Source organism: Castor canadensis, chromosome 15, assembly GCF_047511655.1.
Source record: "Castor canadensis chromosome 15, mCasCan1.hap1v2, whole genome shotgun sequence".
Taxonomy (NCBI): Eukaryota; Metazoa; Chordata; class Mammalia; order Rodentia; family Castoridae; genus Castor; species Castor canadensis.
The window spans coordinates 82,016,668-82,044,038 of NC_133400.1; the positions used below are offsets into that span (position 1 = coordinate 82,016,668).

At 43.0% G+C, this 27,371-nt stretch overlaps 1 protein-coding gene across 8 annotated transcripts in view; it reads left to right on the forward strand.

Moving 5' to 3' along the window:
* Positions 1–27,371, forward strand: part of Frmd4a (FERM domain containing 4A) — a 601,438-nt gene that overhangs the window by 275,928 nt on the left and 298,139 nt on the right. For 2 of the 8 annotated variants that reach the window (XM_074056629.1, XM_074056627.1), the window contains exon 1: positions 26,937–27,188. The exons of 5 other annotated variants lie outside the window; for them this stretch is intronic. In XM_074056629.1, coding sequence (XP_073912730.1) covers positions 27,096–27,188 — 93 coding nt within the window. In that variant the 5' untranslated portion in view covers positions 26,937–27,095. Of the gene's footprint in view, positions 1–12,137; positions 12,822–26,936; positions 27,189–27,371 lie in introns of those variants that run through there. One more of the 8 variants, XM_074056628.1, reaches the window with a different exon arrangement.

Consider the following 27,371-nt stretch of genomic DNA (forward strand, 5'->3'; position numbering starts at 1 on the left):
TATAAGAGGGATTAACTTCTTATCTACATTCTCTTGTTAATTAGATTTATGTATCATATGCATATATTACTTTTTAAAAAAAATTAATGAAAAGAGATTCGAATAACAGCCTGATCTTGTAGGTAGAAGGCAGGTTGCTTCTTTTTATGCTCATGCTTAAATGTGAGAATAAAAATCAGGGAATCCATCATGGTAAGAAGTGGAAAGTGGCACCCAGACAGTGCCAGAGGCATTCCAAATAGACCTGCCAGCAATTTGGGTTGATCATGAAACCAAAAAAGCATCAATTCACTCTTCTGCCCCTGGATCTGGCTTTCTGTTCTTTGTGACTCCTAAAAAGGAGCTCAGAGCCTTTATTTCAGCTTTTTCTTTCTGCCTTACCAATGGTCTCTTTTGTTGGTTGGCACTGACCTAAGAAGAGAGACAAAGCCCGTGGAAAAGAAGATCAGGGTCCTGTTTCCAGTGATTCCTTTGGTAGTTATTTCAGCATATCTTTGGGAGCAGAGTGAGGATGGTTGGGAAACTAAGCAATCACAGATATCACAGCTAGTATACAGTGAGCATCCTCCTATTGTCTGGTCCCAGACCCTTGTCTCTGATCATCATTGTAATGAAGTCCTCACCAGCCTGCTACCCAGGAGAAAAATGTAGACATCTGTGGGAGTTTTCTGTCATGCTGCATTTATTCTACTTTAAATCCTGAGATTGTATCTATTCTATTTTGGGTGTGTGTTTATTTGTCTTTTGTTTAGTAAAATGGCAGTGATGGCAGATAGTAATTGTCTTATCTGGGGATTTGCTTGTGTTAATGTTTCAACTTAGTGTATGAGATATTGGCAACTGTTAGCTGGGTTTCTGTCACTGTGACAAATGCCTGAGATAAACAGTTTATCAGGAGGAACAGTTTACTTTGGCTCATGGTTTCAGAAATTTCAGTCCATGAGCAGTTGGGCCTCTTCTTTGGACCTGTTGCAAAGCAGAACATCTGGTGGGAGCACGAGGTAGAGCAAATCTGTTCATCTCATGGTGGCCAGGAAGCAGAGGGTGGGATGGGGGGGGTGAGGACAGGCTCCCAATATCTCCCTCAAAGGCACACCCTCCAGTTACACAGTTACCTCCCACTAGGCTCCACATCTAAAAGGTTCTACCGCCTCTCAATAGTGCCATGGCTGGAGACCAAGCCTTTAACATTTGAGCTTTTGGAGGAATTCAGTCCTCCCTTTGTATTCAATTTCATTTGCAAATTGTATTTTCCTAGACACTTAAAATCTAGAAATCCTCTCATCTCAGCCTGGAATTAGACACATGAGGAAACTGAGCCCAGGACTCTGAAACCCTTAGGTTACTGGCTAGGTGATGTCAGTGTACTCCATGCATTGCAGGAAGGTCCTGATGTCCTGAAATCACCCCCAGAACTGTAGTTGTTCAGAAACATAAGATGCACGCCTATCTCTTCCAGGGGTGGCCTCAGTGGAGACACGTGTGCCAGGTCTCAGGCCCAGTGCTGTCATTGTGAGATAACTTTGGATCATTTTATGTCCCTCTCTCTTTGTGGCTAGTCCTTGAGCTAACCCTGGCCAGGTATTTTTAAACTGAACAAGGAGCTGGGTTATTTATTGATTAGACCTGTGAGGTGTTGGATGACAGCCACACACCTGGAACTCAGGATCTTCTCTTCCTTCCCTTTCAGTCATTCTTACACAAATATTTTCTTTTGTGGAAGCTTCATTTTTCTCAGGATGGAATTGTGTTCACCTCATGGAGGGTTAAAGGTCAAGAGACATCTTCCATTGTCATTCCTCACCCAGCTGTACCCATGATACTCTTCCAAGTTCTGAAGAGCAGGTGTAGAAAAGCGCCTTGCCAGCAAGAATGTAGACACAGTGGAGAGCCCATCTCTCTGGATTCTGATCATTTCTGAATTCTGAGAGCTGTGCTCACATGCTGCCAGCCTGCCCAGCCAACCAGCTGTGTCCAGCTAGCTTCTCTGTAGCTTGGGGAGTGAGGCCAAGATGTACACAATACAACAAATGCATTTTGATGGGCTCCCGGGAAAAGTAGATGCATGGTGTCATGGCTTCCTAGCCTGTCCTTAGTGGAGGACCCTAGGAACCAAGCAGAAAAAATGTCCAAGATAAAACAGGTGGCTCTTGCTGTTAAGAACATGGTATCTTAGGAATGTAGTGAAGACTAATAGACATTCAATTCCAGAACTTTCAGGGGGTTACTGTGGCCTCCTGAATTGTTCTTGGGTTTGTGTGGAAGACCAGGCAAAGTTACCAAAACTGGAAAAAACATGCATGAATCTCACCACAATTCTCTCTTGTGCACACCACACACACACACACACACACACACACACACACACACAATTTCCTCCTACTGCAGTTCTCCCCAAGCCTTTTATCAGTCGTCCAGCCTGAGGGTGCTGCCTTCCCAGGAACAGATGAGGTGAGGGGTGATAGTAGGCAGAGCAGGGGCACCCCGCAGACATCTAAGAGGTGATGGCGGGTAGGGTTCTCAGACTGCAAGAGGGAGGACAGTGGGAGGAGGGCGTGGATTACGGTCTCTGCAGTTGTTCATCATTTCCTGACTTTCCCAGGAAGGCGCTATCCCGCAAATCAAGGAAGTCTCAAGCTTCATTTCAGTTGGCACATCACCAAGAATTACTCATGTTTCAGGAACAGTGCTTCACCCATGGCAATTCCCCAGTGGTACCTGAGTCCCAGACACAGCAGGCTTTGACAGTTAGTCTTTGCAGCTCTGGCCTTCACAACCATTAACCAATGCCTCATTTCCCCATCATTTCCAGCATAGTTACATTCTCTGCAAATATTTACTTATTTTAATAAATAAATGTTATTTGATGATATACTTCTTCTCTTTCTTGTTTACATGACAGAGAATTGCACTGATTTTTTTAAATTATATTGCAAGTAGTTTATATTACCCATGATTTTTTTTAGTCAGGGCTGGGGATAAACCCAAGGCCTCCTCATACACGCCAGTCAAGCACTCTACCACCGAGCTGTAACTTCAGTCCTTATCCATGAATTTTAGTTGAGGACAATAAGGGACACTTTAAAATACTTTTTAGACAATGGACCATTGATTCAGAAAGCATTAAAAGCCATCAATCATTCTAAAACACAATAGGAAAGGCTTCGGGGGAGAAAAACCAGATCTAAGGCAGGATTACTTAGAATGGATGGTTGTTCTATGGGGTGTCCGCTAACTACCAGAACATTCGCTGGCCATTTTAACAACGACCTTAGCGAGCAGCTTCCTGCACTCCAAGGTTCCCAAAGTGAAGAACGTGTAACAGGAACAACCATCACACAGCTCAGGCACCTGCAGCTGCTCCTGTCAGGTTAGCACTGAGAAGACATGCACAAAACCCTGGGTTTGATACTCTGTAGCAAACTAAACAAACAAATAAGTACTAACTGCTTTTGTTAGGGCTAGCAGGTTTCTTTTCTTTTTTTTTTCCTTTTTCTTTTATTATTCATATGTGCATACAAGGCTTGGTTCATTTCTCCCCCCCCCCCGCCCCCACCCCCTCCCTTACCACCAACTCCGCCCCCTCCCTCTCCACCCCCCTCAATACCCAGCAGAAACTATTTTGCCCTTATCTCTAATTTTGTTGTAGAGAGAGTATAAGGCATAATAGGAAGGAACAAGGGTTTTTGCTGGTTGAGATAAGGATAGCTATACAGGAAGTTGACTCACATTGATTTCCTGTGCGTGGGTGTTACCTTCTAGGTTAATTCTTCTTGAACTAACCTTTTCTCTAGTACCTGTTCCCCTTTTCCTATTGGCCTCAGTTGTTTTTAAGGTATCTGCTTTAGTTTCTCTACGTTGAGGGCAACAAATGCTATCTAGTTTTTTAGGTGTCTTACCTATCCTCACCCCTTCCTTGTGTGCTCTCGCTTTTGTCATGTGCTCAAAGTCCAATCCCCTTGTTGTGTTTACCCTTGATCTAATGTCCACATATGAGGGAGAACATATGATTTTTGGTCTTTTGGGCCAGGCTAACCTCATTCAGAATGATGTTCTCCAAGTCCATCCATTTACCAGCGAATGATAACATTTCGTTCTTCTTCATGGCTACATAGAATTCCATTGTGTATAGATACCACATTTTCTTAATCCATTCGTCAGTGGTGGGGCATCTTGGCTGTTTCCATAACTTGGCTATTGTGAATAGTGCCGCAATAAACATGGGTGTGCAGGTGCCTCTGGAGTAACAGTCTTTTGGTTATATCCCCAAGAGTGGTATTACTGGATCAAATGGTAGATCGATGTCTAGCTTTTTAAGTAGCCTCCAATTTTTTTTCCAGAGTGGTTGTACTAGTCTACATTCCCACCAACAGTGTAAGAGGGTTCCTTTTTCCCCACATCCTTGCCAACACCTGTTGTTGGTGGTGTTGCTGATGATGGCTATTCTAACAGGGGTGAGGTGGAATCTTAGCGTGGTTCTAATTTGCATTTCCTTTATTGCTAGAGATGGTGAGCATTTTTTCATGTGTTTTCTGGCCATTTGAATTTCTTCTTTTGAGAAAGTTCTGTTTAGTTCACTTGCCCATTTCTTTATTGGTTCATTAGTTTTGGGAGAATTTAGTTTTTTAAGTTGCCTATATATTCTGGTTATCAGTCCTTTGTCTGATGTATAGTTGGCAAATATTTTCTCCCACTCTGTGGGTGTTCTCTTCAGTTTAGAGACCATTTCTTTTGATGAACAGAAGCTTTTTAATTTTATATGTTCCCATTTGTCTATGCTGTCTCTTAGTTGCTGTGCTGCTGGGGTTGCATTGAGAAAGTTAATTGCACACAGTACAGGGACAGTAACAACACCAAAGACAATGATGGGAAGACAGAAAAAACAGGGAAACCAGTTTCCCCACAGCAAAAAATTAGTACAGGAACCAGAGGGGAATGAAGAGAACAGGAACTCAGATCCAGACTCCAACAAAATGAAGATAAACTATGCCAAAGGACCCAATGAAGCCCACAAGAATAATTTAAAAGAAGATATACTACAAGTACTCAATGAAAATTTTATAGAGATGATACTGGATAGGGTCAACCAAAATGTACAGGAGACACTCAAGAAATTCCAAGACAACAAAAATAGAGAATTTGAAAAAGCAAAAGAAGAAATAAAGGAAACCATAGAAGCACTGTATAAACACCAAAGTGAAAGAGAGAACACAATGAATAAATGGATAAATGAACTCAGGACAAAAATAGACAACATTAAAGAGGAAACCAGCCGGGATATGGAAAACCTCAGAAAAAAGAACGAAACAGAACTGCAAAACAAAACGGAAGGCCAATCCAGCAGAATAGAACAAACAGAAGACAGAATCTCAGAACTTGAGATGAAATGGTAATTAAAGGAAAAACTGAAGAACTATTAATTAAACAACTCAAGACCTGTGAAAAGAAAATGCAAGAACTCACTGACTCCATCAAAAGACCACACTTGAGAATCATGGGCATCGAAGAAGGAGAAGAGGTGCAAGCGAAGGGAATGCGTAATATATTCAACAAAATAATAACGGAAAATTTCCCAAAACTAGAGAAAGATATTCCCATACAGATGCAAGAGGCCTCCAGGACACCAAACAGACCAGATCAAAATAGAACTACTCCATGACATATCATCATTAAAACAACAAGTTCAGAAGCTAAGGAAAGAATATTGAAGGCTGTAAGAGAGAAAAAACAAGTAATATACAAAGGTAAACCCATCAAAATCACAGCAGACTTCTCAACAGAAACATTAAAAGCAAGAAGAGCGTGGGGTGAGATCTTCCGGGCGCTGAATAAAAATAACTTCAACCCCAGGATACTCTACCCAGCAAAGCTATCATTCAAAATAGATGGAGCAATAAAAGTCTTCCATGATAAGCAGAAACTAAACAATATGTGACCACAAAGCCACCATTACAAAAGATTCTGCAAGGGATTCTGCACACAGAAAGTGACACCCAACTTAACCATGAAAAGACAGGCAGCACCAAACCACAGAAAAAGAAAAAGCAAGACAGTAGAGAGTAAGTAACATCAAGTTAGGTGCACACAATCAAACCTTCAAACAACTAAGACAACTAAATGGCAGAGATCACCACATACCTATCAGTACTAACGCATAATGTTAATGGACTTAATTCACCCATCAAAAGACACCGTTTGACCAAATGGATTAAAAAAGAAGATCCAACAATTTGTTGCTTACAGGAGACCCATCTCATCGACAGAAATAAGCACATGCTTAGGATGAAAGGCTGGAAGAAGATTTACCTAGCCAATGGCCCCCGAAAACAGGCAGGAGTAGCAATACTTATCTCTGACAAAGTAGACTTCAAACCTACATTGATCAAACGAGATAAAGAAGGACATTCCATACTAATAAAAGGGGAAATAGACCAAAAGGAAATAATAATCATCAATCTGTATGCACCCAATGTCAACGCACCCAATTTCATCAAACATACCCTGAAAGACCTAAAAGCATATATAAACACCAACACAGTGGTTGTGGGAGACTTTAACACCCCATTATCATCAATAGATAGGTCATCCAAACAAAAAATCAATAAAGAAATCCAAGATCTAAAATATGCAATAGATCAAATGGACCTAGTAGATGTCTACAGAACATTTCATCCAACCTCTACACAATATACATTCTTCTCAGCAGCCCATGGAACCTTCTCCAAAATAGATCATATCCTAGGGCACAAAGCAAGCCTCAGCAAATATAAGAAAGCAGGTTTATTTTCAAAACCACCCTACAAGGCATAGGAATCTTTAAATCTTGTGTATCTTGTACAGTTGGGGAATATGACTGTCGAAGATTCAGAAGAATATTGTAAGAGTCTGTGTTTCCACAATGTGCATTTGAACTTGAAAGCAAAGTGTCTTACACAGTCCATGTGGCAGATATGAGATGACTGTCCATGGTGCCTTCAAAATGTGCCTTCTCTTGGTGACCTCAGAATCCCTCTGAGCCTCTTCTACTCCAAATGTGGAACACATGACAGGTGGCAAGACCAAGAGAAAAAAAGTTATGTGTTTGTCTTCATCAGAAGCCCAGGGTGCCCTTGCATGGGCCTGACACTAATGTCACTGCCTATTGGGTTTTGAAAATCATGAAATTCATCCTTGTGAGAGAGCAGGGGCTGTGGGTGCAGAAGGCAAGGGCTGCCATGGGGTTGGGGGCAGATGTGAAGGAATGGAGCCTTTGTGCTTATTAAAGAAGCTGTCATGCTTCCCTACTCCCAGGGCAAGTGGGGAGGACAAGGTTGGCTGTGTAAGCTGGCTGACACCAATAAGGGAAGGATGAGGACAGCATTGAGAGTAACCATGGCCTGTCCCTGGCCAGTGCCAGCCTGCCAGGGCCCTATAGACACAAATCTTTAAATTAACACATTTGTTCTCCAGGAGATGACCACAGTAGACAGGCCGGCCTTTATAACTGCACCCAAACAGGCAGTGTTTATGGGCTCTCAGAAGGGTGTGTTTACTTAAACATAATATTTCTAAAGATCACTATCTAGATTTAAGGTAAGACAGAAGTTTGATGTACAGACAAGTACATCAAGAGGCCATTAATATCAGTCACTTTCACACGTATCATTGAGAGTTTTTTCTGTCCATCCTTATAAAGGAATATTTGACACTTAAAAATTATATACACTTAAGGTACAGGACTTAATGTTTTAATGTATGTACACATTGTCAAATAACCCTGCAAGCAAGCTAATTAATATACTCAGCATATCACATTGTTGTCATTTTCTTATTTTATTTCTTTTCTTATGTGTGTGTGAAAGAGAGAGAGAGAGAGAGAGAGAGAGATGAGAACACTTGAGAGCTTAGCCAATTCCAAACACACAATGAGGCTTTGTTGGCTGTGTTCACACTGCTGTACATTAGGTCTGCAGAACTTATTCATCCTGCATAACTGAAATTTTGTACCCTTTGACCATCACCTCCCCACTTCCCTTTCCCCCCAGTGCTCTGGACAATCACCATTCTACTCTAAATTTCTAGAAGTTTTGACTATTTTAGATTCTTCATATTCATTAGCTTGTGCTCGGTTTATCTTTCTGTGTCTGCCTGCTTTCACTCAGCCTAATGTCTTCAGGTTTGGGGAAAGGCAATCTCTTCAACAAATAGTGTTGGAAAAATGGAGTTTCTATAGACAGAAGAATGAAATCAGACCCATGTCACACCATATACAAAAACCAACTCAAGATGGATGAAAAATATCATCATTGAGAATTGTTGCATTATAATGTGGGACTGTGAGATAAAATTGAGTGATTAAAATAAAAAGCAGTGATTTTACTTTTTAAAATACCAGTAATTATTTAATAATTTGATCAAATTGCTACTTAGCTTCACCAATCCCGACAAAAACTGGTTAACTAAGTTATCTTACCAGTTTTGATCAACTGTGTGGTGCTCTGATCCACTGCGTTACACTTGACCTTCAAATAAATGATCTTGCTGAATAGGAAATCACTGCTCTTGGATACACAGAAAGATGTTTCTAGAAAAAAAAATTTTGTGTATTAAATTGCCTACTGCCTAGGATTTGCATACCTTGTGTTGAGTAGAGCTTGGTTGATGTAAATTGATCTATGAGCTCATTGAACTGGAGGAGCTCACCTTTATAAACCACTCATGCATTTGACGTGGAGGACTGTTTTCACTATTGTACCTTCTGAGAAAAGAAGGGAGAACAGCTTCGTGTCTGCATAGGAATTCAGTTAATCTTACCCTCCATAGACTTTCATTTTATTTGAGTTCTACCACCAAAGAATTAAGCCTGGAGATTTTTCACAAATGTGGGAGAAGGAGATGATCATCTGAGATTCAAACAAAAAGAAATTTAAAATAACTCACAAGTGTTATTATAAAATGTGCAAAACACACTCTCGTGTTTGCATGTCATATCATGTGTGCTGCTGACTCTACGTGGGCTTTTCTCAATTGGCCAACAAGCATTCAGCAACAGTAGAAGTACATCTCTGCCAAATGAGATTGACCTCACCACAGTGATGTCCATGGATGGTGTTAGGATTCTGTGCTGACGTCATTGAGACACAGCTGTCACCTCCTCAAACCCAATGATCCCTTGGGCTCAGATCCCTAGAATGGATCACTGCCACAGCCCAATGTCCTACCACTGCAGTTCCCGTCTTCGGGAGGTGTCCTCTGTGTCTCACTCATTCTTGCTCGTTGCCTTTCCCATCAGTGGGAATAACATTCTTCTTTCCCTTTTTATCAGTGAGCTCTCACTCCTCCCCCAAATCCCAGACTGAGTGCACCTGATAAGGAAGTCCAGTCTACAGTCATAGCCCCAAGAAAAAGTCCTATAAAATTACATCAACACTCATCTTTCCTAGGGCATAATTTCTTGAAGAAGGAATTGTGTCTTAATTCTCTTAGCAAGCACCTATCTCAGCCCAGATACTAAATAAATATTTACCTAAAGAAAAATGAATGAATTTTCAGATTTTGTATAAGACAAAATATTTCAATAATATATATTAATAGTTACATTATATATTTAAATATGCAATATATATCTTAATTAGACAAGTGTAGTTATTAAGAACACTTGCACAATCAACTTGTCCAAGCCATTCTTTACTATATTGTCATAGACTAGTAAACACTAATACCAGTGAACTTGAGCTTGCCTTGTAATAATGTATCTTCAGTAATTTCCCTGTCTTAATACCGGTGTGGTCCTCCTGACTCCTTGGTACTCAACTACTCCATGTGGTTCCTATTATTTGCTAACACCAGAAGTCATAATGAAGGTTTCTCAGGGATGACAGCCACAACCCATTACCAATTTCCTGTTCTCTCTTTAGGCTGACTCCTCTCTGCTCAATGTCTCTGCTTTGGAAACTGTCACCGTGACTTCCATCCTAAAAGTAGTATGCTCTTGATACATTTTTCTCATAGCTGTAGCTCAAGAGTACTAACCATTACATGCCCAAATTATATATAGCTTCTTGTCCCTGAAGTTTGCTGTTTTTATTTAAAGAGAAGTCACTGCCTTGAGCTATCTTTCAAACTCAAGCAACTGTCTTAGAAAATAACCATGCAGAGTCATTGTTGACACTGGGAGGCTGAATCCTTAAATGAGAACTTATTAACTCTTCTCTCTCAGCTGACTCTTGTCTATCCCAGAAAGGGAGCTGATTAAATAAACCAGAATGTCTTTTTTTTTAAACAATCTTTTTTTATATAAAAAGACACCTCAAGATTCAGTGTTGGGTTTTAAGTTTTGTTCTAAAAGAAGCAAACATTAAAAATCATTAAATGTTACTCATCTACAATAATCTTTTCACGAAACTTAGTTTGTAGATTGGGGAAAGAAACCTACAACATTGATGAGGCACAGTACTATGGCCAATGGCTAAAATTTCAGATATTAAAAATATTTTGCCAAACTTAATTCACAAAGAATGAAGCTAAAGAAAACTTGATTTTGAATGCTCCCCATGATTTCTGGGAAAGCAGAGCAATATTGTATTCTGGTGGGATAGTGGATGGCGCACATATCCATCCTGTCTTGCTTGCTGAGAGAAAACATCTGGCTCTTTGAGTACCTTTAGGGTAGCTGTAGTTTTAACAAAATTATGGAAACTTTGTGGCAAGAAATGTAACTATAGGTCCAACAGAAGATGGCAACTCTGTGACAAGAGGGCCTCTTGAATCTGTGTTGCTGATGTGGTTGCTCTAGTTATTGAATCAATGTTATACTGGCAAATACATTAGTCCGCAGGAAGGTCTGTGAATGAGTTCTCCCATTTGGGAAATATATTTTCTGCACACTCACACCCATTGGAGCTATTCATCACACCATTGCCCGTTCCGTCCCTGACACCACTGCCTAACAAGAGACACCGGCTGTGGGGTCCTCTCTCTTTCCCATTAGAAGCTTAAAAACAGAACAGAAGCTATGATGACCATTTACGTACAATTTATGGCTGGCTGTCATGCTAAACTAGTTTGACAGATTCCAAATTTGCTTTTAAAATAATATGCTTTTTTATCAGGCTTTTTTGAGGGGTGCCTTATTTTATGGTAGCTTTGTTTAAATGGTAAATGCTGGATGATGATGTTTGGGAAACTGAAAATTTGTGGCAGTGTCTAAATTGGAGAGTTTCTGTTGCTAGCATTTTAGAGAACTGTGATAAGAACGGGGAGTAGTTTTATTGCAGAGCAAGAACTGTTTAGACATATTTCGTCCTTAATTTCATGGAGTTTCTTCTTTGGCATCAGGGTTGAATGTTGAGTGGTTACTCCCTGTTTGGAATCAAGAGACAAGAGTTTGCAGCTTAGAATTTATTTAAATGATCAGGACGGGTCTCAAGCCTCACTTTCTACACCAAGGCTGTTTTGTTAGGATAGTCATAGTACAAATGACCAGTAGGGTCTAAACAGCCAAGTCTCCCTGAGAGATTTTCTCAGGCCTGAAAAACTGTCTGAAACAGTGGTCTTTCTTAGGAGATAGGATTTCAGCTTTAAAAAAAGAGGAATTGTGATACATGCTACAATGTGGCTGAGCCTTTAAAGAATTATACTAAGTGAAATAAATGATTTCACTTGTATGGGGGTTCCCTAGAGAAGTCAAATTCATAGAGACAGAAAGAGGGATGGTGGTCATCAGAGGCAAAATGGGGAGTTAGTATTTAGTAGGTAAGGAGTTACCAGCTTTGCAAAATAAAAAGGGGTGGATGGTAGTGTGGTCCAACACCACTGCACAATAACAGTGTGAATGCACTCAACTGCACACTTAAAATAATTAAGGTAGCAAATTCTATGTTTTAGAGTTAAACTTTTAAAAAATTTTAAATAATTTTTTTAAAAATTAAGTGAAAAAAGTCAAACTTTAGAAGCAGAAATGCACTTCTAAGTTTTCATGGATACTCTACCTCACAGAAGCTTGAGGAGTTGACACAGAAATTAATTTTTTTCCTTGATGTTTATCTATGCTTCAAGGCGGGGGTGTGGAAGACCGAGGGTGGACAAAGTGTAAGGAGTCCAATACTATTCTGAGAAAAAACTTAGTACCCTACAACTTTCACTTCCTTGTTTTTCACAAGACTATGTGCTTGTCTACCATGGTGTACAGAACAAGGTCTGATACGTTTTTTACAAAGGACCATTGATGGTGTGTCTGTGTGAATTGCCCTAGCACTGGTCACAGCCAGCTTCTGTGGGACCCACTGCCCCTGTTCCACAATACACTCCAGTGTGTGCGGTCGTTTATGAAAGGTCACAAATGAACTGAGAAATGGGCTACAGTCAAAAACATGTGGCCCTATAAATATCAGAGTCAGACGGCTTGGTGCATTTTCCCCAGTCTTGCTTTCTCCCCATCTCACTGTCTTCTCATTAACCCGCCCCTGAAGTTCCCTGGGTTTGGCTGTGACATACAGAGAAGGCAGTGGCTGGGTTCTTCACCTGGAGACCTCGCCTTGTGTCCAGTCTGGTCCCATAGAATCATTCATCCAGTTTTTGATTTTTTTTTTTATAATTTCTCACTACGAAGCTGTTGTAGTCCAGTCTGCGATGCCCTGTTTTGTTTTAAGAGTTTCCACTTCCCACTAGTGGCAACCCTGCCTTGTGACTAATTTTGACGCTGACTGTGTTTTGTGAACTGGGGAGTTTGCAGTTTGGGGCTCAGCTGGGCCTGAGAGCAAAGAAGAACATTCATCATGACTTTAGCTGCCAGGCTGGATGACTTTGAGGTGACGCTGGAACACCTGCTTATGGATGTGTTTGTAAGTAAAGGCTCTCCAGGTTTTGTGTGCAAGAATTGTCCCCTGCACCTAGAAATACCTTGGGACTGGGTTCCCATGACTGAGTCTCCTAATCCATCATTGTTCAATTTCTGCAGAGTGTTGTTATGTCTTACTAATGCGCTGTAGGGGAAAGAGGGAGAAAAGAACCGTAAAGTCCTTACTTAACTGTCTAGTGACATAGAACAGTCCTTAGAGATTAACTAGCCAATGAGCAGCTCTTTAAATCAAGTAACTTGCAGAAGTCTGAATGAATGGGGTGAAGAAACACCTGCTGGGGGTGGGAAGAGAGCATCAATAAACATTCCTGGGGGAGGACCAGATTTGTCTATGAAGTGAAAGGAGCTGTGTAGGAAAAAATGGGGGCAGGGATGAGAACAGTGCTCAAAATACTGGATTTTTCATGTAGAGGATGCAGAGTGCAGGATCAAGTGGCAAACACCACTGTTGCCAGATTCCCAAAACTCAGATTCTCAGCAAGTTCACAGGTATTTGGTTACCATGTGTTCCCAGGAATTGATTTGATGAGATGAGGCTGTTTGAGTAACTTGCTTCTAAAGAAAAATGCAGCTGACAAAGGCCCCTCTGTTCCTGCCATGACTCTAGAAGCCCTGGCATTTTTAGTCACCTAAACACCATTTCCACTCCAACCCAACCTACCACGGCTGCACTTCTCTGTTGGGTTTGCTGGCGATGGTCTGCTCACTCTGAGTTATTGATGGGGTTGGGGATGGTGGACTGAGAGCCAGGCAGGTGGTAAGGCAGCTGCAAGGTGTTCTCCTTCCAAGAACAACACCAGTTTTGCCATGGGAAGGAGGCTGTGTTGTGTGCTGAGACTGAGCCAGTCTGTGTCTGGAGTCTGGAAAGGGCTCTGGAGAGTTGGCACTTCCTTTGCTATACATCACCAAGTCCCTTTCAGGAACCTTTTGGGGAGTGGTGTGTTTTGGCAGATGTGAGAGTCTGGGACTTTTTTTTTCTTTATTAATTTATAATTTGTCTTCAGATTGAGGCAACATTGTGCTGGCAGGATTCCCAGAGGGACTTGCCCTTTCCAGGGCTGGGCGTGGAGAACTGAGGGATTCCATTTCATTCTGACTTTGACGGTGCATTGGGAAGTTAGCCCTGTAGGAGGAGTGTGGCAAAAACAATGAAGAGGGTCCTTCTGGATTTCCAGGCATGAGGGAATCCATGGCCAGAATAATCCCTTTATCAGAAATAAGAGCAGAGAATGGACGGCAGTACAGGGAACTTTCCTCGATGGCTGATACCCTCCACTCTGCCACCACGGAATGGAAAATGGTAGCAGATGTCTGTAGGGTTGACTTTGGGGTAGTCTATGGCATGCCACAGCGTCAGTGTGAGCTTGGTTGTCTCAAAAGAGAAAGATTAAGCAGGAAATCTTTTGTTAAAATATCCCAAAATTATTAATGTATTTCCATTCTCTACTTAACCATATCACTTTCATGCTATTCCCGTTACTTCTACCACCTCGATCTTGTTTCAAAGCCCCAGTAATTACCCCCTTTGGAAGGGGGTGCTATCACATACACCATCCTTTTCTGTAACTATAGCCATCCTTTTACAGACCCAGTTGGGTCCTTTTTACCTCTTACTTGAACTAGGCTTCTAATTAACCTCCTGCCTCAGTATTTCTCTCTAATTCACCCACCCATTGTCAGCCCCATGCAGTCTCCCAATGGTCTTTTGTTTTAAATCCTTGTGCACAGAGCATTGGTCTGCCCTCCGTAGCAAGGTTTTGTAGCCATAATTCCCCCTTGAGAAACAGCTTAAATCCTCTTTAGCACACAATCCAAACAATTCAAGCAACTAGACAAGTGTTTGGACCAGATCACACAAGACTTACAGGCCAGCCCCTCCAAAGCCTTACCTCTTACCATTTCCCATTGGGAATTCCCCACTACAGCCAAACCACCAGCATTAGTCTCTTTGCTACAGTATGCTGTTCCATTACTGTGTCTTGTGCTTGCGATTCCATTTCTTCTGGACATAACTGAAGTCCACACATCCTCCTAGCCTCAATGAAATTCTCTCTCCTCTGAGAAGCTGCGGCTGACAGCTCATGATACTTCTTTAGGTTGGGGAGTCCAACAGCGTCCCCCACACTGTGCCATTCATTATCCACTGAACCTACTTGGTTGAAGTCAAGGATGTTTTTGTTGCCTCCAATAGTACCTAGAAAATGGTATAAGCTGACCCCACAGTGTGTGTGTGTGTGTGTGTACATATATATAATTATAACTATTCTATAATTCATATTTAATTACATCTAATATAAATATTTATATATAAATACACATACAAGTATACATATGTCACTTGCTGGCTTTTTAATTAACATTATTAATATTCATTGAATATTTGAATGGGTGGACACTAAAAGGCAAACGAAAGAATTCTCAAGTTTCTATGCATTTCTCACCAAGTTATAACCTAGTTTCTGACACAGTTGTGACAGGCCACCATGGGTGATAAATACTGAATAAATAGATCATTGAATGCAATGCAAAGAGCATTTGGAATTTGTTGCCGTAAGATATATGTGAGCTGCAGACGAGACCATAAAACATACCTGCACAGACTGAAGAACCATTTGCAGGGCAGACACCCTGCACAACCACCACCCACATTAAAAATGGAATGTTGTGCATACTGCAAGGGCTCTGTGGACCTCTTCCAGCCTAGAATTCTCCCCCACCCTCCCACATCTTCACCCTCCAGCTTTTGTGGTCAGCATTTCCTTTGATTTTCTGTGTAGTTTTCCCACCTACATGTACATCCCTAAAGAAAATTGAAAGGGAACTTTAAATCCACACGTACATGAGTCTCAGCCCCAGCTTGGTAACTCGTCCTGGTCATGAGACCATTAGCAAAAGTTTCATCTCCCTGAACTTCAGTTTTCTTATTAATAAAGTACAGCTCCTATCAGTTTACAGGGTTATAGTGAGGATTTCAAAGAGGTGAGATAGGACAGGGCAGGGTGGTTCATGCCTGTAATCCCAGCTACTCAGGAAGCAAAGGCAGGAGGATCATAGTTAAGACTGGCTCAGATTAAAAGCTATAAACCATATCTCAAAAATACTAAAAGCTTGCTGGGTGCCTATGTCTCATACCTGTAATCCTAGTTACTTGGGAGGCTGAGGTCAAGAGGATTATAGATGGAAGCCACCCTGGGCAAGGAGTTCAGGAGAACCCCTTTTAGGTGGGTGCAGTGACAAGTACCTGTAATCTCAACTACGAGGGAGGCTGGAACAGAGATGATCACAGCTCTAGCCTGAGAGCAAAAAACTTTGTGAGACCCCATCTCAAAAAAATCAGCATGGTGGTATGCCCTGCCATCCCATTGAAGACAGGAAACTTAAAATAAGAGGATAAGGGTCCAGACAAGCCTGGGCAAAGAACAAGACCTTATCTCCAAAATAATTTGAGTAAAAAGGGCTGAAGCACCTGCCTCACAAGCATGAAGTCTTGAGTTCAAACCTCATTATCACACACACAGAAAATTACTAAAAGTATAATAAAAGTATGGAGGCATGGTTCAAGTGGCAGAGCACTTGCTTAGCAATCACAAAGCCCTGAGTCCAAACTCTGGCACCCCCCAAGCAAACTGACTAATTAATTGATTGATTAATATAAATAAAAGACGTGACATAGATAAAGTCCCCAGGGCTTTGATAAGCTAAATTGGTTCTCTTCTTCCTGCCTTCCCCCAGAAAGACAGAGATCTTACTGCACACAGTCATTGCTTTCCTCCTTGCTGAAGCTCTTTCCGTCTAACACTGCCCACTCCGTCCCCCTTGAGTTACTGGAATTTGGCTTCTTTCCAAGCAAAGTCTTACTCCCTGTCTGAACTACATCCCCCTGTGATCCACCTGTGGCTGTTCTCCTGCCTGCAGCCAACATTGCAGGGGTCTTATGGTCCTGACTCTGCCACTGACAGGAAGAAGATACCCTGGGGACCCCATCTGGTTTCCCTGGAGGAACCTCTGAGCCAGGTGACTTTGGGCTACCATTCCAGATCCTTCTTGCAGAAAGAGCCAGGGAGAGTATCTGACATCCCACATGGGTATGAGGAGATAAAAGCCTAAATAAGAATAAAAGGGGACTTGAAATCTGTCGGCTGGTGTTCTTGATTCCAGGCTTGCTAGGAAGTACAGGCTGGCTCATGTGAGTCTAATTGTCCAGAAGGAATATTTGCAACAGAGTCCCATTAGCTTTGACATTCCTCTGTAGCTCATAGCACACTCATTAGGATGTCACCCACTAACTCAAGAGCAGCTGTTTCCATATTGACACTTCCTCTCCAGGATTACCAAGGGCTTCGTGGAAATACAAGACTTCTGCAAGATGAGATAAAAGGGACAGATCCAAACCTGGTGTTTCATAATTACCTGTCACCACTTTGGAGCTCTGCTAGCTGCATCTATGCTGCCAGGTTCATGAGAGGAAATAACACACATATGCATTCACACAAGCACACACATGCAAATGCACATAAACATACACACACACACACACACACACACACTACTGCACCAAAGTCAAGAGCACAAAGGTGAGGTACGTCGAAGTGCACGAATAGCTCTTGTTGAAATCATTTCCAGAGTGTGTGATGTTTTCACTCATGCATTTTCCCTGCATCCTTTTATCTGTCCATCCCCATCTTGCTTCAGAAGATGTCAGGTCCTTTTCTCTCCAAGGTGTAGTTTGGAGGCTTCTCTTTCATCAGACATTGCAGCAGCTGAACTGTAGACCCAGAGCCTGCAACAGAAACTGAAGAAAAGGAAAACAGAAAATTAGCAGGCTTCTGCAAACATTCCTTGTTGGACTAAATAGCCTCCTATCTAGACTCCAATCTGTCCTTTCAGAAAGACGTGGGGGCTAAGAGCTCTCCCCTCGTATGCCTGCTTTCCACTGCTAGCATCCCCTACACACATTCTCAAAGCCTTGGGGACATTCTCGTTATTGCTCCACTGTTCTCAGTCCTGATCTGGCTCCAACTTCCTGTAACGTGGCTCCTTCTGTTTGTAACTTTATTTTTATCAACATAATACACATGCATGGTGATATACATAACATCTGAAGTCTGAAAGTCTGAAGAGTGCTAGAAGGTTTTTTTTTTTTTGTCTTTTCTTTTTTGGTGCTGGGATCGAACCCAGGGCCTCACGCATGCTAGGCAAGCACTGTACCACTGAGCTACATCCCAGCCCGCTAGAAGGTTTATGAAGGAAACTGCAGGTCCCAGTCCTTTTCCGTCCAACCTCTGGGTCCCTCTCCCCCAGAACAGCCATGTACATCTCTTTCAGTTTTTCCATGTGCTAGTTAACTCCAGGTTTCTCAATAATATGCACATATTTTGATTCTTTAATTGCTAAACTTTTGGCATTTTATGCTGCCACCCTAAAAGATGAGGCTTTAACCCATCACATCCCTAAAACACATACATCTGCCTTCTCCTCTGTCACGCACGTGTGTGTGCGTGTGTGTTGTGGTTTTGAGGACTGAACCCAGGGCCTCTGCATGCCAGATAAGCACTGTACCACTTGAGCCACACTCCTATCCCCCATCTTCTTGATATATGGATATCACAGTTTAAATCAAACTTTAGTTTTATTATGACTATCAAAATATTGTTTATAGCTCAGAAATACTGTATATTATCTTTGCATAATCTAGAATTTCCAGCTTTATGTTTTTCCCAGAGTTAATAATTGCCTTGTTTCAGTGTTTGATTTATGCCAATCTGCTTATCAGTTGTTTTTCTCTAAGATCATCAACAGAGCTCTGTGACTCTTCTCAGTTGATAATTTTGTTGTATACTCAACTCATTCCTTTTTTTGGTTCCCTGACTATCATTATTCTGTGAACTCTCCTGTAATTAATCATCCTTTTCTCAGAACTCATGTTCTTCTTTTTCTAGGTTTAATGTTCACTTGCTGTAGAACATCTTCCAATCTTCATGAGAACTAAATTTATGTGTTACTGAATATCTAGATTAGTAACTTGTCTAGTGGTTGTTTGTATGCTGTTGAAATCCAGAACTACATTTGATGCTTGAGTCTCTTCAGTTCCAAGTCAAAATGCTCAGGCATCAGAAGCTTTGTATGTTCTTGGTGACTTGTTATCTCCTCCCTAACTCTTCCTCTTCTCCTGTGCATTTATCTTAACTAATAGGACATCCTCCCTTAGTTCTCTTAGAGTAGAAGTTGTAGAGGAACAACATCCTTGTTATGGACTTGTTTCTCATTTGGACATTTCTGTTAACCTTGTAACTGCTTTCCCAGTCTCTTATCCTTGGCTCTCCATTCCACCATTCATCTTTTGTCAATCAGCTCCTCAGAACTCAAGTTAGATGGTATCTCTTCCTTCCTAGAAGTAACTTGAATGGCTTCTTTTGCTTACAGAGTGAGGGCTAAAATACATTGTTCTAAAGTATGAAAGTCAAAATCTGGTCTTAATGTCATTTCTTACCACCCTTGTTCTCAACATATATGACTCCATTGTCTCGTGTAATTTTTACATTAACTGCCTTTAGGCTATAGAGGTTTAAATTTTAAATAGAATTGAAGACCCCAAGTAAGCAAAACACTTAGAGTCCCCTTACCAACCCTCATTTGCCTCTAAGAATGCCATTGAAGGTATTTTACCCAATCTGGCCATGAACTTGTACTGAGAAACCTTTAGGATTTTTGACTCAGAGATTGGTGGGTATCCTGTAGAGCACCCTCAAGATTCCAGATTCCCACAAATTGAAGCTGTAAGGCACCAATCTTCCTAAGAGATTCAAGATGCTTTCTTTCCTTGCCTTAGGAAAATACAAAACATGTAGCTTATCCCAGAGGCTCCTGGGTGAATGGACAGCTGCTCTTGGGAGTGACGTATTCCTGGGTGTCAGAGAGAAAGCAATCAGATGGCCCCAAAGAGAGCTATCATCCTTTGTGACACTGGATGGATTACTTAAGCTATGTGGACTGTTCTCCTGTAGAAGGAAATTGCATGTTAAAGTTCTCTGTCTGGAAGAGAAAGCAGGGAAATTAGAAACAGATTTAAAAGTTGATCATTCACCACCCGATGCTTATCTAGGACACCTGACATTTGAGAGCGAAGCCTATTGAAAATCAAAACCCAACATACTTTGGCTCGGTTGGAAGAACACTATATATTCAGCTAATTCTGGGTAGTCAATACCATAGATAAGGACATTATTTATTTTGCCATTCCAGGTACAATTATACAGTTTACCCTGTGCAAAGTACACTTCATAGACATGGCAAATCAATGCTAGTTATCAAAATCCATCCACAACTGACAGAACATGAGAAAGGGCTTTGCAAAACGATCTCAAAAGCCAATCTACACAAGCAGCCCCATGCAGGTCAGCTTATTACCTGCTTCATCACACAGGCATCTTGGAATCTCATTGATTCCTCAGAACCTGGACATGACATCACTCCTAATAGCACATGCAATAAGCCATTACCGCCATGCAGAATGGCCATTAGCACAGCTGCAGCCATTGATTCTCTGATGTGGCATCCTGCTGGGAAGGGCAAGTGGAGCTCTGATGGGGCAAATCATATCAAGTCCAGCCAGGTGCTAAGGGCCTTCATGCAGAGGGATAAAATCAGCCTGCTGCTTGCAAGCAAGATGTCTGTTTGTCCCTTTCCCATGGGAAGGAGGAAAGCAATCCTGCCAACAAGCTTGTGAGCATTGGGTTTGATGTCCAGGATGCAAGCCATGCTAGAACAGAGTATCAACTCCTTCTTCACATGGGCCATTGGTATTTTCCATTTGCCATTCTCTAAGACTTGACCTTTGCCATAAAGATTGAAGGACAGCCAGGTGCAGTCACACACGCCTGTGATCCCAGCTTGCAGGAGGCATAGGTAGGAGGACTGTGGTCCATACCAGCCCAGGCAAAAAGTCTGAGATCCTATCTGAGGGTGTGGCTGAAGTGGCGGAGCACCTGCCTAGCAAACACAAAGCCCTGTGTTCAAACTCTAGTACTGCCAAAAAAAAAAAACCCAACAAACACTGAAGGAGGCCCTGGGATACCCAATTATCATGTAATGTTTCCAGATAACACTTGCTGTGCCTTCTTCCCTAGACAGGAAAAGCTGAGCTCTGTTTGCCTTTGCAAAACAATGCATGTCTTTGAGTTGGTGGGGATAAGGATCTTATCCAGGGTGAATTAATTCTCTTCTCTCACCATTGACCTGAGTCCTGCTAACCAGGGAGTTCTCAAAGGGCCAGGAAGAGCTCTCTTTCTACCTGAGTATGTGGCTGTCCATGACAGCCTTTAAGGAATCCAGATGGATCCTTAGCAGAACACACAGAAAGAGGTCCAGGAGGGCTGTCATGGTAACTGAAAGCCATAGGGAAACAGTGTCCAGAATTGGAGACATGTGTGTGTGCACGTGTGTGTGTGTGTGTGTGTGCAAACATGCACCAATTACAGAGAATTTTCTTAAGCAGCACCCATGTCATCCTGCTGGGCAGGTGTTCCCAAGTTTTCAGATGCAGTCTTGGGTCTGATGCAGTTGTCTTTTACCTCACCAAAGTCCTCATCATGGAGAGGAGCTGTGTTTGAGGAACAAAAGAAAACCCTTCTAGTGAACGATGTATTCTGTATTCTTGGCACGGCACTTGCTACATAGTAGGGATAAAGGAGAGTGCAGAGGTTAGTGGACTAGGGAGGCACTTACAGTGTGACCCGGGGCAAGTTACTCCACTTCTCTGTTGCTCAGTTCCTTCATCTCCATCCGGGGAAAATAAGAGTACCTATTTGATAAGTCCCTGTGAGAACTAAATGAATCAATGCATTGTAAAGCCTTTGGGATAGTCCTTGCAATAGAATCGTATAGGGCACTGCATTGTTTTATCAGACACGCAACAAAGTAACCGTGGACTGAGTGATGTAGTGTGAACAGTAAGAGGAAATAGTGAACTTGGTTTAGACAAGGGCGAGGCTAATATCACAGAGGCTGGTATAGAATACAAGAGACCAATGTCGTCTCAGAAGCAAGTAGTTGACGCACCTTGTCCCAGCAGTGATAATGAAGAGTCAAACTGAGCAGCTCTGACCACACTTTCCTTATCGTCTTTGTCTGGCTTCTCATGGAGGACAAGTATTAAATGAAGTGTAGAACTCAGGCCAACTTGACAAGGGAAGGATGGGAGGGAGGAAGGGAAAGAGAAGAGAGCGAGGATGAGAAGAAGGGAGAGAAGAGAAAGGAGGAGGAGAAGGAAGAAGAGAAGAGCGAATGGGGGAAAGGAAGCTTTATTTGCCCTCCCAAGCTAACTACAACTCTTCCTAGTATCTTTGAAATGCCAAAGGAGGAAGACATTCCATCCGAAGACATACTGCAAATAGCACTCTACGCCACAACAGACTTTAGTTAAAACCAAGTGAAGCCCTAACGATCCATCCTGATGAGCCAGGGAGCATCTCACGGGTCCTGGGCACAGGAGTCTGGTGACAGGAGTGTTGCTTGATGTGTTGGTTCTGTTCTTAGAGGTATTATGTTGTGTGTTTGACTAAATTCCAGACACTTTTCAAACAGACATTATGGATGTAGACAGTGTTTCTGTGTGAATAACTTCAGGCAACTTCCACTAAGAAGATGTGACGGGGATCACTAAGAAGTTTGGAGGGAAGGGATGGTGCTGGGATGTTGAAGAAATGCAGAGGTCCCTTCCAGACATCCCCTCTACACTCTGGGAAATTTCCAAACTTATTAAGAATATGTTTTCTTCGTGTGTATTTGGCTCCATTTCATCCTTTTTCCTCTTCCCTGCTTCAAACCCAAGCTTCATTCACAGCTGCAGTCTGCCCTCTACCTCTGGGGCTTCCTTCCAGCCTCCCATCTGCAGTGTGTGCAGGACCCTCCCTTCAAAGAGACCCCTCTGTCCTGTGATCCTCTCTGCCAAATAAGAAAGCAAAGTAGTGTGAATGAGCTCACAGAGCGCCCTCAAGTTACAATTCTGAGGTGCAGTTGTGGGCCCTCAGAGAAACAAAGAAGTGGCCTCACCAGTGGTGGTTTCCAGCACCCAGCAAACAGCTGGATAATGTCAGGCTCACCCTGGGGGCTGCAGTGTGCAGACCTGGTTTTTGTGCTGGACCCAGGACGCCATCCGGACCTCACGCACTGACCCTTGGCATAGCTTGTAGCACACACCATTACAGTTATTGTCCTGACTTGGGGGTCCACTCTTGGAACACACACATACAGGTATAGGCACACACACACATACACACATGCACACACATGCACGTGCATACATTTACATGCATATACACATCAACATACACACTCACATGCACTCCCTCACATATGCACATACACGCACATGGATATACACAGTATACACAGATGCACACACATACACACATAAACACACACACACTGCAGCCCGGTGGGCTCTTCCTGCCACTCCCACCAGCACTGCTGTCATAAAAGGCTTTCTCACCAACAGGCCATTATCCCAATCACCCTTTCCCCTTCTGCCATTGTGCCCGTGACCGAGAACACCCCTTTGATTTGCTGCACCTCACTTTGGCGGGTGGAGACCATTGATTTTCCTGAGCTATGTCTCGCTTGATCCCTGCACACTTTTCGTTTCAGAGTCTTAATGTAAACGTTTTCATTGAGACTGGAAGAAACTGTTCAAAAGAAACAAACAAAAGCCTCCATCCGTCTTAAGTGCTCTGCTCCCCGAGCATCAAAAGTAGCAGCTTCAGGGACTGTCCCCCACCCCGCCGGGTGCCCCCCACCAGTTTCACACAGCTCAGTGACACACAGCACTTGGTGTCTTCCCAGTCCCTCCCTGAGGCACAGGGTGACCCATCACTTACTGTCCTGGCAAGGACCTGTACTCTCTGAGGAGAAGGGTTCCACACACTTTCCTCCTGCCCTCCGTTCACATTCAGCTGCCTCCGAATTCACCATTTCCAGTCCTTTGGTCCAACGTTTGGTCTCTCAGTGCTGGTCCTGTGCCCATTTATGCTCAAAGCTACCTGCCTGCCCATGTGGCACTTTCCTCTGCTCCCTGGCACCTGGCCAGATTCCTCTTCCTTCCCCCTTCTCCCACAGCCTTGCTGATGGCTCCAGCTGTCTGAACCCCCCACGTAGGTCTGCGAGGTCCAGCCTCTACTCCACAACCCTAACCCTGGACTCTGACAACCTAGCTCCTCCCTAAGCCCCTGGGATGGGCATTGCTCTGCCTCCCCAGCTGTTCTGGGTGGCTTAGCTCTTCTGTCACCTGTGCTCTGCTTCAGCACATCAGCAGCTTCAAAGAGTCCAGAACTGCTCGCTCTAAAACCCTCCCCAGGACCCATAACCTCTCCTCTTCAATGACAGTTTCCCCTTTCCCTGCTGAGTCCAGTGGGTGGCTATCTTTTCTGGATTTTGAATCTGCTATAAACTGAGGACAGGCTCTGTGACAGGCGAGAGTAGAATAGACAAATCACACAAATTGACTCTGGTTTGCATCTTAGCTCTGATGTGACTAGCTGTGCCTTCTTGGTCAACTTATTAAATGTCTCTGAGCCCCAGTTTCTTCACCTATAAAACATGGAGAATGTTTCTTTCAATGAAACATGGAGAATATTTCTTTCAATGAGAAAGCCTTTGGTAACCTCCCAACAGGTTGCCTGGCAACTGCCTTCGGGAATATTCATTCCTTCACCACCAATAAAGTGGTCATATCAGCTAAGGTATGAGTGCTTGTCCCCTCCTGGGAACTATGTTTGTGTTCTAACAATGAAAACAAATGCCAGACCTAAGTAAATACTTTAGGTTCAGTAATTAATTTTCAATGTGTAAATCTCAAAACTCTACAGCAAGATAATCAGAAAGATACTTTTGGACGAGCCAACCTTGGAGAGGCTTCAAATGACTCCGAGGAGGCAGGCACTTGCTCTGGACTGTCAAGAGCTCCATTCTCAAGGAGACTCTAGGACTGACATGAAAAATGACCTGCTCCTGCCACCCTGGGGAAGGGGTGGAATGTGTGGGACTCAGATGTGTGGGAGTCTGGCCCAGGGTTATTTTTGTTTCCATTAACATTCTCTTCTCTATGTAGTCTAACCTTAATCAAACGCATGTGTTTTTGTTTTATTTGCACTTCGTTCATCAAAGCGTCCCTCATGATTTGAATTATACCATGAAGCCTTAAGCTCGTCGGTGAAATGCTCATTAATACCCCTGGGAAGCAGGAAGTTGCTTTTAGTGAACTATAAACAAATTTGGCTCTCAGGGGCTTTGCCTGGCCTGGGTCAGAGGAAAGACAGTGACTCTTCCATGATCCACCCTGCTGCTCCCTCTCAGAGAGAGATGGATGGACACAGTTCCAAGGCTCGTGACAGATAAGTGTTCTGAAAATGTCCCTGTCCTTTGTAAAAACTGTGACACAGTCAAGTGCGGGTTACAAAAAGAGAAGCTACTGATTTAGTTACATAGTTGGGTATTGTTCCAGATCTATTCCTCCCCATCCCTCAATACTTTGGAAGTAGGCAGTGTAGACAGGAAGCAAGAAAGAGGAACAGAAGAGGTAACACAAGCCACCTCTCCAATGACACTGTGGGCCACGTCTCAGGGGCTCTGTCTTTCCCTGTCTCTCCTTCCCTCTCACCCTCTGGCTGACTCCAGCTCCACACATGGAACCAATTATGAACAAAGCCCGATTGTTGTAGATTTGGAATTTCCCACGTGGACTTGATGCTTTCTTTAACTGCCTCTTAGTGAGTGTCTGCTTGGGAGGACCCTGCCCAGGTCCCAGCCGGCCACCCTCACCACCCCAGTGCCCCTTTCCCCGAGTGTCTTTTTCCTGATTCCTTTTCTCGTAGTGTAAAACTCCTCTTCATCCCTTCGCGCCCCACCCCCACTTCCTACTAAGATTGGTTTGAATAAACAGAACTTTCTTTTCCATCATTTTCAATAAACTAAGCTCTGGTCTGTGGAGAAGAAATAAATGCTAGTTCCCAAAGCACACAAGGCATGAGATCGCTGCAAAGGAAGCAACTGGCCGTTCCTTTCCTAAAACCCAGAAGGAAGAAGCAATGTATGTAGAAATATGTTAAAAAGAAGCCAAAAACAAAAAACAAAACAAAAAAAACCCCTCAGATCCTGGAAGGAAGCCCTTTCCTTGTTTTTTTCCCATTATAGTAATTTTCTCTACTATGGAAATAAGTCAATTTAAGGAGGTAGAGTGACGGGTGAGCACTGTGTCACTTACAAAGCATTACAGAAAAGTGCAAATTTTAGACCATTTGCACAACCCGTCTGAGAAGACTGTCTGACCTGGAATTACACAATGATTAGAAAAGAATTGACAGATCTGAGCTACTCTCAAAGCCTGGTGAAGTCAAACATGACTTGTCGCCTTTACTGGCACACATAAAATTAAATGCTCCACGGCATAATCTGTTTGCAAGACAGTTGGATTTGATTTGAGCCATCCGAACCCTGTGATGCAAACCTTTTTCCTCCTTTCCTCCACGCTCTCTTTGTGGACTGCCTTCACGTAGTTAGTTATCTGCACACATTTATTTTCTATGCATTGGGAAACAGGAGGATAAAAAGCAGATATACATGTCTGATGCTCGGTTTCCTAGAAATAATTTATGACTGGAAAGACACTCTCCTCCTCCCCTCCCCCCCCCAGCTCCCCCATGCGTTGTCACTGGTCTTCAAATATTTTTCCTGTGTTCAGAAGAGAGTGAAATCAGAATGGAGGATTTCACATTAATCTCTACTCCAGATGGGGATGTTCTCAACAGTCCCTGTAAGGTAAGCATGTGACCCACTGTACAGCCCAGGGGCTCTGGAGTCACGTGGTGCAATGAATACTACGTCTGATGGAGCTTTGGTTAGACAACTGACCTGGTTACCGTCTGCAGCCCCGGGAAGCAGAGTTGACATTTCTGGATCATTCTCCCCAGAAGCGCCACTTGCCCACTCCTGGGACAGCAGGCTCACCCAGCCAGCGCGCAGGGACAGCCAGAGGAAGCCGGAGATGCCTTTTGGAGCTGGCTGAAGTCACAGAACTTGGGCTGTTTTGCTTTCTCCCCATCCCCCACCTCCTGACAAACCACATCTTGACTCACAGGGTCGAAAGGAAAACTCTTCCTGCTATTTGATATTTGGGAACCCTCTAGAAGATCATAGCTTACTTTGGGGCCACCTCCATCTCTGGCTTTGCTGGACACACACACCCACACAGACACAGCTGTTCACCATGGTGGTTCAGGCTGCTGTGGCTCCGAGCAGACCCCAAAGACTCTTACTGAAAATACCCTATGGATCTCTGAGGAGATGCAGCGTGGAGAGGGTAAGCTATATGGCGGCCGGTGTCCCACTGGGCGATTGCTCCAAGGAAAGGGACACGTAGATGTCCTTGTGTACTACGTTACTCCCTTTACGGATGCGTTTCTGAGCGATCTGGGGTCCTGGGGCTGTACAGAGAATGCCACATTACATCTGCGATTTCTTTTCACTGAACATATAATAATAG